The following is a 14424-nucleotide window of genomic DNA, read 5'->3' as shown; positions in this document are numbered from 1 at the left end:
AACGTGGATGCTGGCTGGGTGGGTGAACAGGCTGGCAATAGAGGTACCCGAAACTTAGCTTAATTCCCATTTGTCTGGAACAGGGGCTCTTCAGCTTATCAGTGCTAAGGACCCCTTCTGCCATCTGCTGAAGCCTACAGAACCATCACAAAGTGACATACATATCGCAGAAAATAAAATATATGAAATTATAAAGGAAACCAGTAACTGAAATACAGTTTCACACCTGACTTATGATAGCTCAACACAGGATTTTTTTGTTTTGCCATGGTGCAAAAGCATATCCATACAACCATTTTGTTTTTCATTTTCAGTGCAGTAGTCGATAAATTACATGGGCTGTTCAATAATTTATTATAAAATTAGATGATTTTGCCCAGCTGAGCACATTGAAGGTAGGCTATCTACATTTGGTAGGTATGTTAAATACACTGTTACTTATAATATTTTCAACTTATAATGGTTTATTGAAACACTGTTGTAATTTGAGAATCAACTGTATATTTAGCAGAATAAAAATGAGAAATGAAATAATAAGTATGCTCCTTTATGAACATGTGGACAATAAAACCTAGTGGAAGTTCTAAAAGCCATATTTGTTTTTTGTTTCAAAGTGATAACAAGTACAAATGCCACTTCCTGAGGTCTCTACAGTGACATGGAATGGTCTCTTTGGGTGATAAAATCACAGGAGCTCATAATTCCTATGCTCATAACTAAAGGGAACACCAAATTCCATTAATGAAAATGAAATGCAACATTTTTCTCATCCAAGTTTACAGACCCTGAATTCTCTCCATGGACCCATCTGTGGACACCAAATTAAGACAACACTGCTTTCTTAGGCATTGGGAGACTAAGGGGCTGGGTCCTCATCCTGGCTGTACTTGCAGTTACAAGGCACATCCTTCTAAGTTCTAAGCCAGAGAGTGTGTGCAGTCTTGCCTGGAGGCCTCTGCCCAGGCAGCTCTCTCTACCCCCTCTCCACCACCTGGCTAGCTCTAGTTAGTCCTTTAGGACACAATGGATGGCAACCTTACCCCTCCACCCCCCGACTCAGGAAGGTCTTAGCTTTCCAAAGACTGACAGAGGACACAGGGATTCTCTGTCTTCTAAAGTGCCCTGTGCTCACCCTATTATTGATCTTCTCAGCTGTGGTACAAAGACCTGCTTATGCCATCTGTCCCTAGTCCTGTGTCTTCTAAAGCAGCAGTAATGCCCATCTACCATTGTGTTCCTGTTGTCAAGCATAGGGCTTGGCTCATAGAAGGTCACTGATACATACGTATTTACTGAATGAACAGATGAATGGATGAAAGCTATGGCCACACCCAGCCTATTTTTCTCTCTCATTGCAAAAGTCTTCCTTATCTTACATCAGTGCTTCTCAATCCCGGTTATATATGAGAATTACTTTTGGAGATATTAGACAATGCTGAGACCCAGACTGAACTCTTGGAGATTTACATTCCAGTACTCTGAGGTGGGTATTTAAAAAAAAAAATCCAGGCACAGCCAGGATCAAGAATCTACAGTACTACGAGAACAGTGGCTGAGGTTAGAGCACCATGCTCCCAAATAAACTTCTTTCCTAGACCCAGAAAGATGAAATTAGTGCCAATTCTGAACCCTGCAGGAGCTAAACACATAAATTGAGTTTCTGACCCTCAGAGTCAGGTCACAGTTCTGAATCCAGCAACATCAGTGATAGCTGAACTATACTCTCAGACTTATTTGGAAAAATCTGGGGCTTAACAATGAAATGATGAAACAAGTTGCAAAGCCCACAAGCAAGCACACTGAGGTCCCTGTTCTCTTCCCACTGGGCAAGAGATCCAGAGACAAAGGGATCAATTTTAGGTGACAGTCCATCTTTTAGGTGAGGATTTCCAGCTGTGTGGTTTCCTCCTCTACAAGGTGGAAATAATGATACAATGCCAACCTCAAAGTACTGTTACAGGAAATAAAGAGGTAATGGAGACAAAAGCATTTTGTAAACCACCAAACATGCATGCTACAAGATTAACTCTTACTGCATTCTACTGACTGAGCTCCTAAAAGCCTTCATGGACCAGTGACTTGCAATGTGGTTTTAGAGCTGGATTGCTTGAGTTCAAATTCTGCCTCTTCCTCTTATCAGCTGTGCCATCTTAGCAAACTATTTAGCCTCTCAGTGCTTCAATTCTCCATCTGTAAAATGGTGAATAATGGCACCTACGTCAGGGGTTTTGAAAGGTTTGGCTGAGCTAATAATGTACTTAAAGTGTCCAGAACTAGAACAGTGGGTCTTGCACCTCAGCTTGTATCAGAATCACTTGGAGGATATGTTAAAACCCTGATTGCTAGCCCTGACTCCAGAACTTTTTGATCTACTTACTCTGAGCATGTCTAACAAATTCCCAGGTGAAGTGACATTGCTGTTCTGGAAAATGACACTTTAAGAGAACCACTGGCTTAGAACAATGCCTGGCATACAGTAAGCATTTAATAAATGTTAATTGTTATTTTTTTCTGGACTCTATTTCCTTAGTCCCTGAGCAAAACACTTTATGCTCCAGTGCTACTGAGTGATGTCTTCATGTAGAAGTAGTTTTGAAATCTCCTACTGGCAGCAGTTCTTAAAGTGTGGACCTCAAATAAGTAGTACCAGTGTCACCTGAAGCTTACCTCAAGTGCAAATTCTTGAGGCTCAACCAAGACCTCCTGAATTAGGAACTTTGGGGGTGAGGCTCAGTTATCTTGTGCACTAGCAGTCTCCAGGAGATTCAAATGTGCATCAAGTTTGAGAATTGCTCACTAGAAAGCCACCATCACCAAACCTCACTAAAAATACAAGGAGGCGGGAGAGCTGAAGATCTAGAGTATAGTTTTGGTTGACTGGAGTCTAAGACCTGGCTCAGTTACTCAGTCATCATAAGGCCTTAATTAAGTTGTGAAATTTTTTTAAACTGGTGTATATTAAATTGTACATAATAAAGGTTTTCATCATGATATTTTCATACATGTACCTAATGTATTTTGATCACGTTCACCTCTTCTATTATTCTTTCTTATTCCCCACTTCTTCCCTCTCCCTTTTCTTTTCCTCTTCCACCTTCCTGGTAGTCCCACTTTTACTCTTCACTGACCTTGGTTATTTTCTTTCTCCCTAGCTTCTATAAATGAGAGAAAATATTTGATATTTGTCTTTGTGGAACTGGCTTATTTCACTTAACATGACAATCTCCAGTTCTATCCGCTTCCCAGCAAATGATGCTATTTCATTCTTCTTACTGACTGAGTAAACTCCAATGTTTATATATACTACATCTCCTTATTCATTCATCAGTTGATGGGCACCTAGACTGTTCTATAATTTGGCTATTGTGAATAGTGTTGCAATAAACCTGGGTATACAGGTGTCTCTACAGTAAGCTGAGATTGATCACATGACAATTTTCTTTTTAATTTTTTGAGAAACCTCTATGGTGATTTCCACAGTGGCTAGACTATAGTTTATATTCCCACCAGCAGTATATAAGGGTTCATCTTTCCCTCCATTTGTTGTTTGTTTTCTTGATGACAGCCATTCTGTTTGGTTGGTTATGACACTTCTTTAAGCATCAGTTTCCTCATCAATAAAATGAGCACCATTCCAGGACTTACCTCATGGAGACCTGAGATGATGCACATGAAAGGGCCTGCCACATACTTCCGGTTCAAAGCCATTATAGCTTACATACATTACAGCTGCCATTATAGTCTTTATAATTGTTACATTTGTCCTCTCTCAGTGTGATTTTTATATTTATAACAAAGACAATAATAAAAAATAAAATTAAAAAATAAAACTATCATACACAAAAAGCAAAAACAGTGAGGGTTGAAAACATAACTACAATGGCCCTCTAAATTGGGCTCTGAACTTCTGTGGGGCAGAGAGCAAAAGGTGAAATGCAGAGGCTACATGGCTTCAATTCATTGAAAAAAAGGAAGGAGACTGGCTCTTCTGAAGAGACAACACTGTCCCTTGTCACATCAGCTCCAAATCCCAGGAGGATCTGATTATTTGAATTGCTGCAAAGGTCCAGTGCAACAGGGGGGAATCTCTGCCAGCAATGTATCATGTACCTGTTTCTTTAATTCACTCTTAAAGCAGAGACACAGGCAAAATCCTTAGATGTCAAAAGATGAGAGACGTTACACTCACTTTGGGTGCCGGATATCAGGAAGAGAGCGATTCAGAGAGATTTTATCACTGACGTAAATGTTAAATCCATTTTCTCGGTATGCCTGGTCCACTCTCTCAGCATCGGTCAAGGGATAAGGTCTTCCTTGTTCTCCATTTCCTAGAGGCAAAGATCAAATTCAGTGTTGCTAAGTACCTGGCCTCTATGGGGTGCTGTGAATGGAGAGGAGAAAGAAGGATGGAAAGTGTGAGTAAACCACAAAGAGAAAACTTTGTACTTGGATACAGGGCATACCTCCAGATTTTGCAGGGAGAAGTGAAGGGGGTACCTAGTGCTTATTTAGTCATGGTCCTGTCATGTACTTTACTGATACTATTCTCATGAATCACCATAGCAACCCTGTACTGTGGACATGAGAGCTCTCATTCTACAGACAAATAGACTGAGACTCACAAAGGTCATAAAACCAGGTGTGTGGGTTTGGGCTCTCAGGAGCCCAAACAGCCCTGTCCTCTGAGTCCAGGCCTACTACATCTAAGCTGATCAACCTTAAGCATGTCACACTGGCTCTCTGATCTACAGACATAAATTTGAGGAAATATGGTTACACTCTAAGTGAGGCAAACTTTATACATAAGTCAACATTTCCCTAAGTGATAAAAGATGCTTTGTTTTTTTTTAAGCCAGCAAACAAATTAAGAGCTGTCTCCCCAAAGCCAGGATTGCCTGAAAAGTGTTGCTCTGGTCACATATTTGGGCTGATGAAGTGCTATTTTTCCTCCTTGCTGCATAATCCATCTGTGAAAGAGTACTGATGCTTCAGAAAAGTATTCTCTTGGTTCCCAAGGAGCCTGTGGTGACTGGAAATTGCACCACACCCCCTGCAAGGGTAGCCCAAGTGAGTCCTGTCAAGATGGACACACAATCAGGTACTTAAAAGCACTGTGCCCTCTGGATCTGATGGTTTCAACAACACCCTAGTTACTCTGCAGAGTACAGCAGACCCTGTACTCTATATTCATGGGTAGCTGGTTCTAATGAGACCACTGTTTAGGAAACGCCACAACTGCTCAGTATGCAGAGTTCAGAACTTTACTGTTGATGCTTGATTCATTTTTCTCATATGCTACTCAACTTCCACTAAAACAGAAGGTGATGATTAAGAAGGAAACAGTGCAAGATGCCTGGCAGTCAACAAATACTAGCTATTCTTCTTCTCCTTCTCCTCTTCCCCCTCCTTCTTTTTTTTTTTTTTTTGGGACAGCATCTTATTATGTAGCCAAGGCTGGCCTTAAACTCACAATCCTCTTGCCTCAGCCTTCTGAATGTCGAATTACAGTAATGAGCCACCATGCCTGGCTTATTATTCTTCTTAAATGTCTACACTGCTCTTTCCTTGCTGGTTAGCCCAACATTCTCATAGTTCTGGTACAAATGTCTGGCAAATCAGCTCACTGAAATGTTTCTTTTTTTAATGTAAAGCATTGCCCCCTTCCCCTTCATTTCAAATCATTGGTATACAGAGAAATGCATATCATGACTTTTGTTATGTTAAAAAAATCAGTTAAATTATGATATCAGCTCTCTTTAGAGCCTTGTGGTAAGCTGAATTTGTCATAACATAATTTTTGAAAAGTCAACACTGGGGATGCCTTTAACTGAGATCAACACTAATGAAATACCAACCCCTTATATTTCTACAGTGCTTACCAGTATAGCGAAGCTATGTCACACCCATCATACACCGCAAGGTTGTCTAGTCAGGAAGCATGAGTTCCACTAACAGATGGGGAGACTGAGGCTCAGGGAGCATGGACTCTATCGGATCTCATGTGATGGCACATGGCTGGTAAAGTGGCATCAGAGCTGCTCTCCTAACTCCAATGTCCAGACTCTGTAGAGATGATTCTCATATCCTAGCTCTAACAGGAAAGGTTCCAAAGACTAACTAGCCAAAGAAAACTTCAGCTGAATCCTGCTAAATCAATTCAACCTTGTGGCTGTGGTGCTGGGTAGAGACTAACTCTACCTTCCAGACATGGTCCAAGGCCAAGCTGGCCTCATCCTCACTATGTGACTGCTGATAGATTACTGCGCCTCTCTGAGATATAGGTCCCCTCTGATTCAGGTGCAGGACATGGACCTTGCTCACCATAGGTGTTCCGTAGGTGCTGACTTTCATTATTGTTCCTTGTTTTAGTGGTAAAGATCCTACATGGTGGAGACATTTTCAATCACCCAACAAAGGTGGCAGGGCAAATGCATCTGGTAATGTGAGTAGAGAAAGAGGTTGGAACAGGTGAAAGAAGAGGGCCCAGGAACCACAGAGAGTGATGATGGCCAACAGGGAGGAAGTCAATAGGAGGTCTAGACAACCCTGCACACAAACATGCACACGTGCATATGTTGCACAATGCCCAGACCCTCCAGGAACCTGGCCATAGACAGTCCTGTCCTTCGTACCTACACGCTGAGCATCCCTTTTGATTGCCTCCTTGTCATGCCAGTCCTTCAGCTTCTGCCCATCTCCCAAGAAAGAAGTCTTCTTTTGCCGACTGTGTGAGCCCTTAAAAAAAAAAATACAAAAGCTGTGAAAAGGAAAAGGGGAAATAACGTCAGTGACACAGCCCCAGAAGCTACACAGCCCAAGGGAGCCTTCAGTGTTCACTGAATGTCTGTCATCATTTGTCCATCCTCACGATATCTTTGTCAGTACCTGCCACGTGCCAGAAGGGTTTGCAAAGTTCAGAAACAGAACAGACGCTCAGTGTCCATGCTTCAGAAACTCAATAAACATGCAAGAGAGTAAAAAGATGGGTACATTCTTCTCACCCAAGGGAGAAAGCGTTAAGTATAGTGTTGCCCAACAGAAATAAGATGTGAGCTGGATATGTAATTTGAAATGTTTTACTTTCCACGCTACAGAAAGAAAAAGATGTTTTTAGGCATGTGGTGGCATATGCCTAAAATCTCAGCACTTGGGAGTTTGAGTCAGGAGGTTCGAGGGCTCAAGGTCAAGCTAGCTTAATAGCAAGACCCTATCACAAAAAAAATTCAGGTGCAATGGTTCATGCCTATAATCCCAGCTGCTGAGGAGGTGAACATCCAGAAGATTAAAGTTCCAGGCCAATGCAGGCAAAAAGCAAGACACCATCTCAATCAACTAACCAGGAATGGTTATGCGTACCTCTAGGTAGGAGAATCTTGGTCTGAGGAAGGTCCTGTGCAAAAATGTGAGACCCTACCTGAAAAATAACTAAGCCAAGCTGGGAGTGGTAACTCAAGCTATAATCCTAGCTACTCAGAAGGCAGAGGTTAGGAGGGTAACAGTTTAAGGCCAACCTGGGCAAAAAGCTTGTGAGACCCCCATCATAACAAATGGCTGGGTGCTATATGCGGAAGCACAAATAGAAGGATCTCTGTCCAGGCCTGCCCAGGCATAAAGTGAGACCCTATATCAAAAATAACCAACACAAAAAGAACGAGTAGAGTGGCTCAAGTGGTAGAACACCTCCTAGCAACCTATGAAGCCCTGAGTTCAAAGAAAAGTTGGGGGGAGGGGGAGGTGGCATTTAGTCTTCAAAATCTAGTGTATATTTTATAAGTATGTTTGTCTCCATTCAGATCCATTTACAATGCTGTAGAGCCACAGGAGGCCAATGGCTACACACTGCACTGGGCAAGGGAAGTGACTCTTAGATGACCAGTCCAGAAAAAGCGCTACATGACCTATGCCCAGGCTGTCTGCTCTGCCTGCCTCTCTTTTCGCCTGAGAGCCCTTAGAATCCTACCCACAGACCTTAACAAAACTTGTGGCCAATTTTGGCTGGTTCAGGGCTCTCTGAGGTCCATTCATGGAATTTCTGGAGACAGTGCAGATTTAGAGACTCCAAATCATTTAAACCATCACCAAATGGTCACTGGTACCTGCTCTGGGCCAGGCAGTGTGCTGGGCTCTCAGAATGCAGGCAAGGTTACACACATCCTGTGTGGTACTAATGGGCTTTCCAGCCAGACCAGTCTGTCTCAAAAGGTGGTTTTGGGGAACCTGAGTCCTCATTATAGATGCAAATTCTCGGGCTCCATCCCGAACCTACTAAATCAAAGTATCTCAGGACAGGAGCTCAAAAAGATGTGTTTTTTAATAAACACAATTCCAGTTCATAGTAAACTGGAAACCACTTGTCTAAATTCAGCAGCTTTGTTTTACAAATATGGAGTCTGAGGCTGAGTAGCACAAACTTGCCCCAAGTCCTATAGCTTGTGAGCCCCAAAGATCAAACCAGATCTGACTGTTCTCTTCCCAGGATAGGCTGCTGAGTTTCTTGAAGATAGGGACATGTCTGTTTTGACTTATCAATGTGTATTCCAAGGCCAATACCTAGCTCATCTTAGGTCCTTGATAAATTCCGGATGGATGGATGGATGGATGGGTGGATGATTGAGGCAGGTGGCTTAGTTTAACAACTCAGAGCATTCTGGTTTGAGAGTTGGTAAAAAACCTACACTTCATATTCTGGGCTGGTGGACCCCAGTTTCTCTGACCAATAAATAGGTAAAACTATCAATAACGGTATCAACTCCAAGGATCTTATGGGGATTAACTGAGCTAATCTATACAAGATAGTTCAGTGTCTGGAACAGTGTCTTTCTGTAAGGGAGAAAGTTTATGATAAACAGGTATGTCCTAGCGTTTGTGATGGCCATGTTTGGAGGAACAGGAGAGGGAATGGGAGTCTAATAACACTGTGGGCCCTGCAGAGGCAACCTATTTAATATCTCACCCAATTCAACTGGCTTTTGCTGATAACAGGATTTAGAGTGCTTTCTCATTGAGGAGATGTCAATGCCCATGTGGAAACCCAGTGTTCTTCAAGGAAAGGAAAAGTTCTTGCTACAATGGAAACAAATTGCCACAAGACGTTTTACAACAAGAAAGGCACAGGCAATGCTTCTCAAAAGACAGCAATTCTTAAGAAATACCAATCACTTTATATTATGTAAAAGAACATGTCTGGATTTTCAATTCAGAGGTAATTTGAAGTTTAATTGTAGACTCAAAGATTTGTCTATGAAAGCTATTTTTTTCCCTTCTTTTACAACTATCTTTTGCTGTTTTTCTTCCCCTTGATTTCCAGAATGTCCTTTTGCTACATGAGGCAAAGAAGTTTGGAAGGAGAATGGCAAGAGAAGTCAGTTTATGGAGGAGGCTGGCAGGATTAATGTGGAAATCACATTAAACAATAAATTGGAAAGATTTTGACTGGCTGCTCTAAATAATTGCCTCTGGTATCTGGGTGTCTACACTTAACATTTCACTAAAGAATTGATTAGTGTTCAAACAGCCACACACTCACACACACACACACACACACACACACAAATGGAATGTTAATCTTTGTTTAATCACTATTTAGTGTGCCTGGCACCCTTTGGAGAGAGGAGAGAATGGTGGTGAAGCAAGCCAAGAGTATTCTGAGTGAGAAAAAAGATTTGTTAAAGTGCACGCTCTTGTCCCAAGACTTCAGACTTGGCAGAGTTTGCTCAGCAAGGACATTTGCACCTCTGGCCAGGTTAGATGATATCTTCAAAACAATAAAAAGCTGGAACGAAAATGGAGCAGGCCATGGCTGTCAGGCGGGTCTGAGGTTGTATTACAGATCAGATCCACCTGGATTATAGGATACTCCTCCCCCTTCCTCTCAACTAATCCAAAAGGTGCTGGAATGATTTTGCTTTGAGGCTTAAATCACTCTATGTAACTACAAACATCTAGTTTTCTAGTCAGTAGATTGTTTTAATAACCTCCTCCCTCCACAGAAATGTACATGTACATTCTTATACACACATACACCACACTCACACACCAAGCAAAATATTCTCTTCAAGGTTACCTTGAAGACTCTGTGCCAAAAGTATAGAGTTACTTTAAGCAAGTAAAGTTTATTTTAAGCAAGTAAAGGAACTTGGACAATTGGGTAAATGTACTTTCTTCATGAGTTTTGAGGACATAAGCTGGATTGTTTTTATTCATCTGGCAAATGATTATTGAGGGCCTATTATGTCTGAAGAATTGTGACATAGTAGATAATGACAGTCTTTGGCCTCAACAACTAGTATAAACATAAGCACATAAGAAAGAAAAGCTCTGAGATATAGCTCAATGTTAGCACACTTTCCTGGCATGCATGAGATCATGGTTTCATGCATTGGACATATGAAAAAACAAAAATAATCACACAACACTTTAACATGGTGCCTTGAAAGTTGTACCGATAAATTCTATACTTATTTCCAAGAACCAAAAATTAAAGTCTACCCCTGGACAATCAGGGAGGGATTCCTATAGCAGAGTTTTTTAAAGAAGCCTGAAAGAACAAGGTGTCACCACAGGGACAGAATCCTGGTGGGAGAAAGAACGTACAATGACAGGGAAGCTAGAAGGTGAGAGACATATTTACTTAATGGAGGGAATGAACAAGGTTCAAAACAGAGTAACGAGCTTTACACAAGAGGAGGTTTGAACCAGAATAAGAAGGCCTTACACTTGAGCTGCATGGCAGGTGGGAGCAAGGAATGGGTTGGAGTAGAGCTCTAAGAATAAGATATGTTATCACTTGTCCATTTTTTACTAATTTTGGAGTCCTCCTCCACTTGTGATAGATATAGTCAGAAAGACAATTTTGTTTTTATTCTGAGGAAATGTTTCCTGTTCGAAGCTGAGGACCACCCTTACTCCATCTCCCATAAGTCAGACTTACAGGAGGCTGATGTAATTTCAGCCCCTCCCAGCCTGCTGTTTTAAGAAAACTTTTCTTTCAATTCAATCAGAACCAAGTGGCATGAGAAAACAATCAAACCTAATGAGTACTATGTATGAATCAAAGGAGACACTATAACCTAGCAATCACGAGACTAGACCTGCTGGGCCCATATCAGGCAAGTTCTGCTGTTCCAACCAACCAGAAATTGAATTGGGCCAGTTTACTTCACTTCAGTAACTGTTGTTTCCACAACAGGATGTTGGGATCTCACATCTGAATGGAGCCCATTCCCTAAGACCGGAAGGTCACTCACAAATAGGAGCCTCTGCTTAAAATGGCTGATTTTGTGTTCCCAAAGGCAGAGCCATACCACCCATCCAATTTACTCTTTGTTTTGTATAGATGGCTCTAGAAAAGGTTACTTGCTATGTAAGGTATGAAAACTCATTAAAAGACTTTTTAAACAGTAGGGAGAGAAAAAGCCAAGATATCTGGGAATGTCTGTTATCTAAAAGGCAAATGGAATCTTCAATAACTTTTTCCTTCCATTCTAAAAGAGCAATCACAACAATTTCTTTTTTCTTTTTCATTTCTTTCTTTATTCTTAGAGCTCATGAAATAAAATGTTTTTATTCCTATATCCTTAACAGAGTCTCATTAAGTAGCCCTGATGGCTTGAACTCATGATCCTCCAGTCTCAGCCTCCTGAGCACTGGTGTTACAGGTGTGTGCTAATATAGCAGGCAACAATTTCCTCAGAGTAAGGATCCAAACGTTTCATCATGGGGGAAAAATATCAACTCCTCTGTGACTGAAAACTTGATAATGTTCATTTGTACCTCTCACCCATCTGTCCGTCCATCCATCCACTTAAATGTATAATGTATATGACACAGGTCAAGCTCTGTACCAGGTGCTAAGGATACACTGGTGAGCAAGACAGACAGGCCCTGCTCTCAAAGAGCTTACAGAAATGTGTGAGGCAGGGAAAAGCACAGACTTTATCCAGAACCACAAGTAAACTAAAATAGCTACAGTGGGAGGTACATAAGAGAGGTATGTGGTGCAGAGTCCCTTTATTTCAAATCAGATCAGATCAGCAGGGATTTTATCCAGTCAACAAGTCTTCCTCAAGGAATCTGGGTAAGAAGTTAACAGAGAGAGAAAAGAGCATTCCAGACAGTCATGGGAGAAGCAAGGACTGCAAAGGCCCTGTGGCTGGACAAGCATGAAATACTGGAAAGCCAGACAGAGCAGCATGAATGTGTAGAGTAGGAAGGGAGGTCTGGAGGGGAAGAGAGGATGGCAGAGGATTTTGTATTTCCTATTTAGAAATGCAAGTGTTTTATATAAGAGGAGGCAAGATCACCTTTCATTTTGGAAAGCTCTCTGGCAACCCAGTGGAGAGGATTGTGAGGGTCCTGTAGGTCTGGGTCAAAAAATACAGCCTGAAATGTTGGGACAGTTGGGTAAGAAGTTTATCTGTAAGGCCGGATGCTCCACAGAAGTGGGGAGGGTCTGCTTGGGACCCAAGTCTGTTCCCCTTATGTAGACTGGTGTTTGCTTTCACACATTACTTTCAAGTTCAATGCTATCTATGCAAAGCAGGTCAGGAAATCAGATCTGATGAGACTGGATAATATGTCTACTTCACCTTCTGAAATTCAGTGACACACAGTTAAACAAGGAGTGAGAAATCCTAACCAGGGAGGCTGGCAAGCTTTCCAAACTGACACTCTGAGTGCCTGGCTCCTTAGCAGCATCCCTGGAGCTCCCTGGCACCCAGCAGTGTGGGCATTCCAGGGCTGAGTGGGCCTAACTTGGAAGTGAAGTATTTCCTTACCTCAGTAGGCATTGTGATGACTTCAACCAAAGGAAAAGGAATCAGATTTCATGCTAGAGGAAAAACTGCCCACATTCGACATTTGAGAGGTGGTCTTTATATTCTACAGGTGATTGTTGGGGTGATTCTGATTTACCTTATATTCCTGTAAGTGCTGAGCTTATTACAGCCTCTTTCATGAAGACAACTTGGTTATATTCTGTTGTCACTGAATCCACATTGTACATGACAAAACTGAAGCTTGGAGAAAAATCTGTATCAAAAAGTTTTTCTCCCTATGTATGAAGATAATGTGGGAAAGCTTCTAGTCTTTCAGGTTCATTTAGAAGCATAAGCACACTCAAAGTGGAGAGAAACCCTGGGCATGTAAAGAATGTGAAAAAGTCTTCTTTTCTTATGTGACTTACAATACATTTACTAACTCATCCTGTGTAAAAAACACATGTTATGGTTTGAATATGAAATGCCCTTCACATACATGTGTTGAGATCTTGGTCCCCAGCTGATGGTGCTATTTTGCGACACTGTAGAGACTTTAGGAGGTAAGGCCTAGTTGGAGGAACTAGGATATAGGATGGGGGACGTGCCTTTGATGGGTTTACCTGGCCAGTGGTTCCTGATTTGCTCTCTCCACCTCCTGTCCATCATGAGGCAATAACTTTAGTGACATTCTCCTACTGCCATAATGTTTTGCCTTACTATGGACCCAGAATCAACACAGGCACAGACTATGGACTGAAATCTTTGAGATATAATAAATAAATAAATCCTCCTTTTAGGTTTAGGGAGGAGGGTCAAATTTGATGCCAGCCTGGGCTACAAAGTGAGACTCTATCTTAAAAAAAAAAAAAAAAGACAAATAAATAATTCCTCCCTTGAAGTTATTTATGTCAGGTATTTTATCATTGCAAATGAGAAAAGAAAAGCACCCTTTGTGTGTAAGTAATGAGGGAAGGCATTCAATCAACCCAGGCATATTTTCTCATGTATGAAAGAACTGGGGAGTCATCCTCCATGAGGAATATGGGAAGATTTCATTATCACATGATCGTTGTTGCAAACATGACAATGAAGAGTCATTGCATCATTTTGTATACAGATACAGAAGTACAGTTTGGAGAGAAACCTGGAAGAGAAAAGATGGGCAGAATCTATAGTTGGCCCACATGGAACAATGTACACTATGACTGTAGGAAATACAAGAAAGTTGTCAGTTGTTACAAATACTTTCAAGGTCATTTGAAAAACCCTATAAACATAAGTCTTATAGAGAGATTAATGCAAAGTAATTTGTGTAGTCATCTCCAGAAATGATATGAGCTGGTGGAAGTATCCCAATATATATAAATATATTTTGGTTTAAAAAAAAGTTTTTCAGTAGGTAAGGGAGGGGGCAGAGGGAAGGGGGAAGAAATGACCCAAACATTGTATGCACATATGAATAAAAGAAAAAAAAAAGTTTTTCGAACTGTCCCACCAGCATGTGAGCATAACCATCACAGTTGCTTGTACCTACTACACACATCTGCCCTCTGCTTCCCCTTGAGTGGGAAAGGCATAAGGAGTCAGTGCTTGGGAGAGGAAGCCTTGCAGGGGAGAATCAGGCTTCTGCATCATGAGGAGAGCTAACAAGGGGTCAGAAGACCAG

At 41.5% G+C, this 14424-nt stretch overlaps 1 protein-coding gene across 3 annotated transcripts in view; it reads right to left on the bottom strand.

The window, feature by feature from the left end:
- Positions 1 to 14424, bottom strand: part of Galnt10 (polypeptide N-acetylgalactosaminyltransferase 10) — a 252371-nt gene that overhangs the window by 154619 nt on the left and 83328 nt on the right. For all 3 annotated transcript variants that reach the window (XM_074057060.1, XM_074057059.1, XM_074057061.1), the window contains exons 2-3: positions 6633 to 6735; positions 4190 to 4328 (exon numbers count right to left, since the gene is read on the bottom strand). In XM_074057060.1, coding sequence (XP_073913161.1) covers positions 4190 to 4328; positions 6633 to 6735 — 242 coding nt within the window. The remainder of the gene's footprint in view (positions 1 to 4189; positions 4329 to 6632; positions 6736 to 14424) is intronic.

This window comes from Castor canadensis, chromosome 16 (genome assembly GCF_047511655.1).
Source record: "Castor canadensis chromosome 16, mCasCan1.hap1v2, whole genome shotgun sequence".
Classification (NCBI taxonomy): Eukaryota; Metazoa; Chordata; class Mammalia; order Rodentia; family Castoridae; genus Castor; species Castor canadensis.
This window is presented reverse-complemented; position numbering and strand designations above follow the sequence as displayed.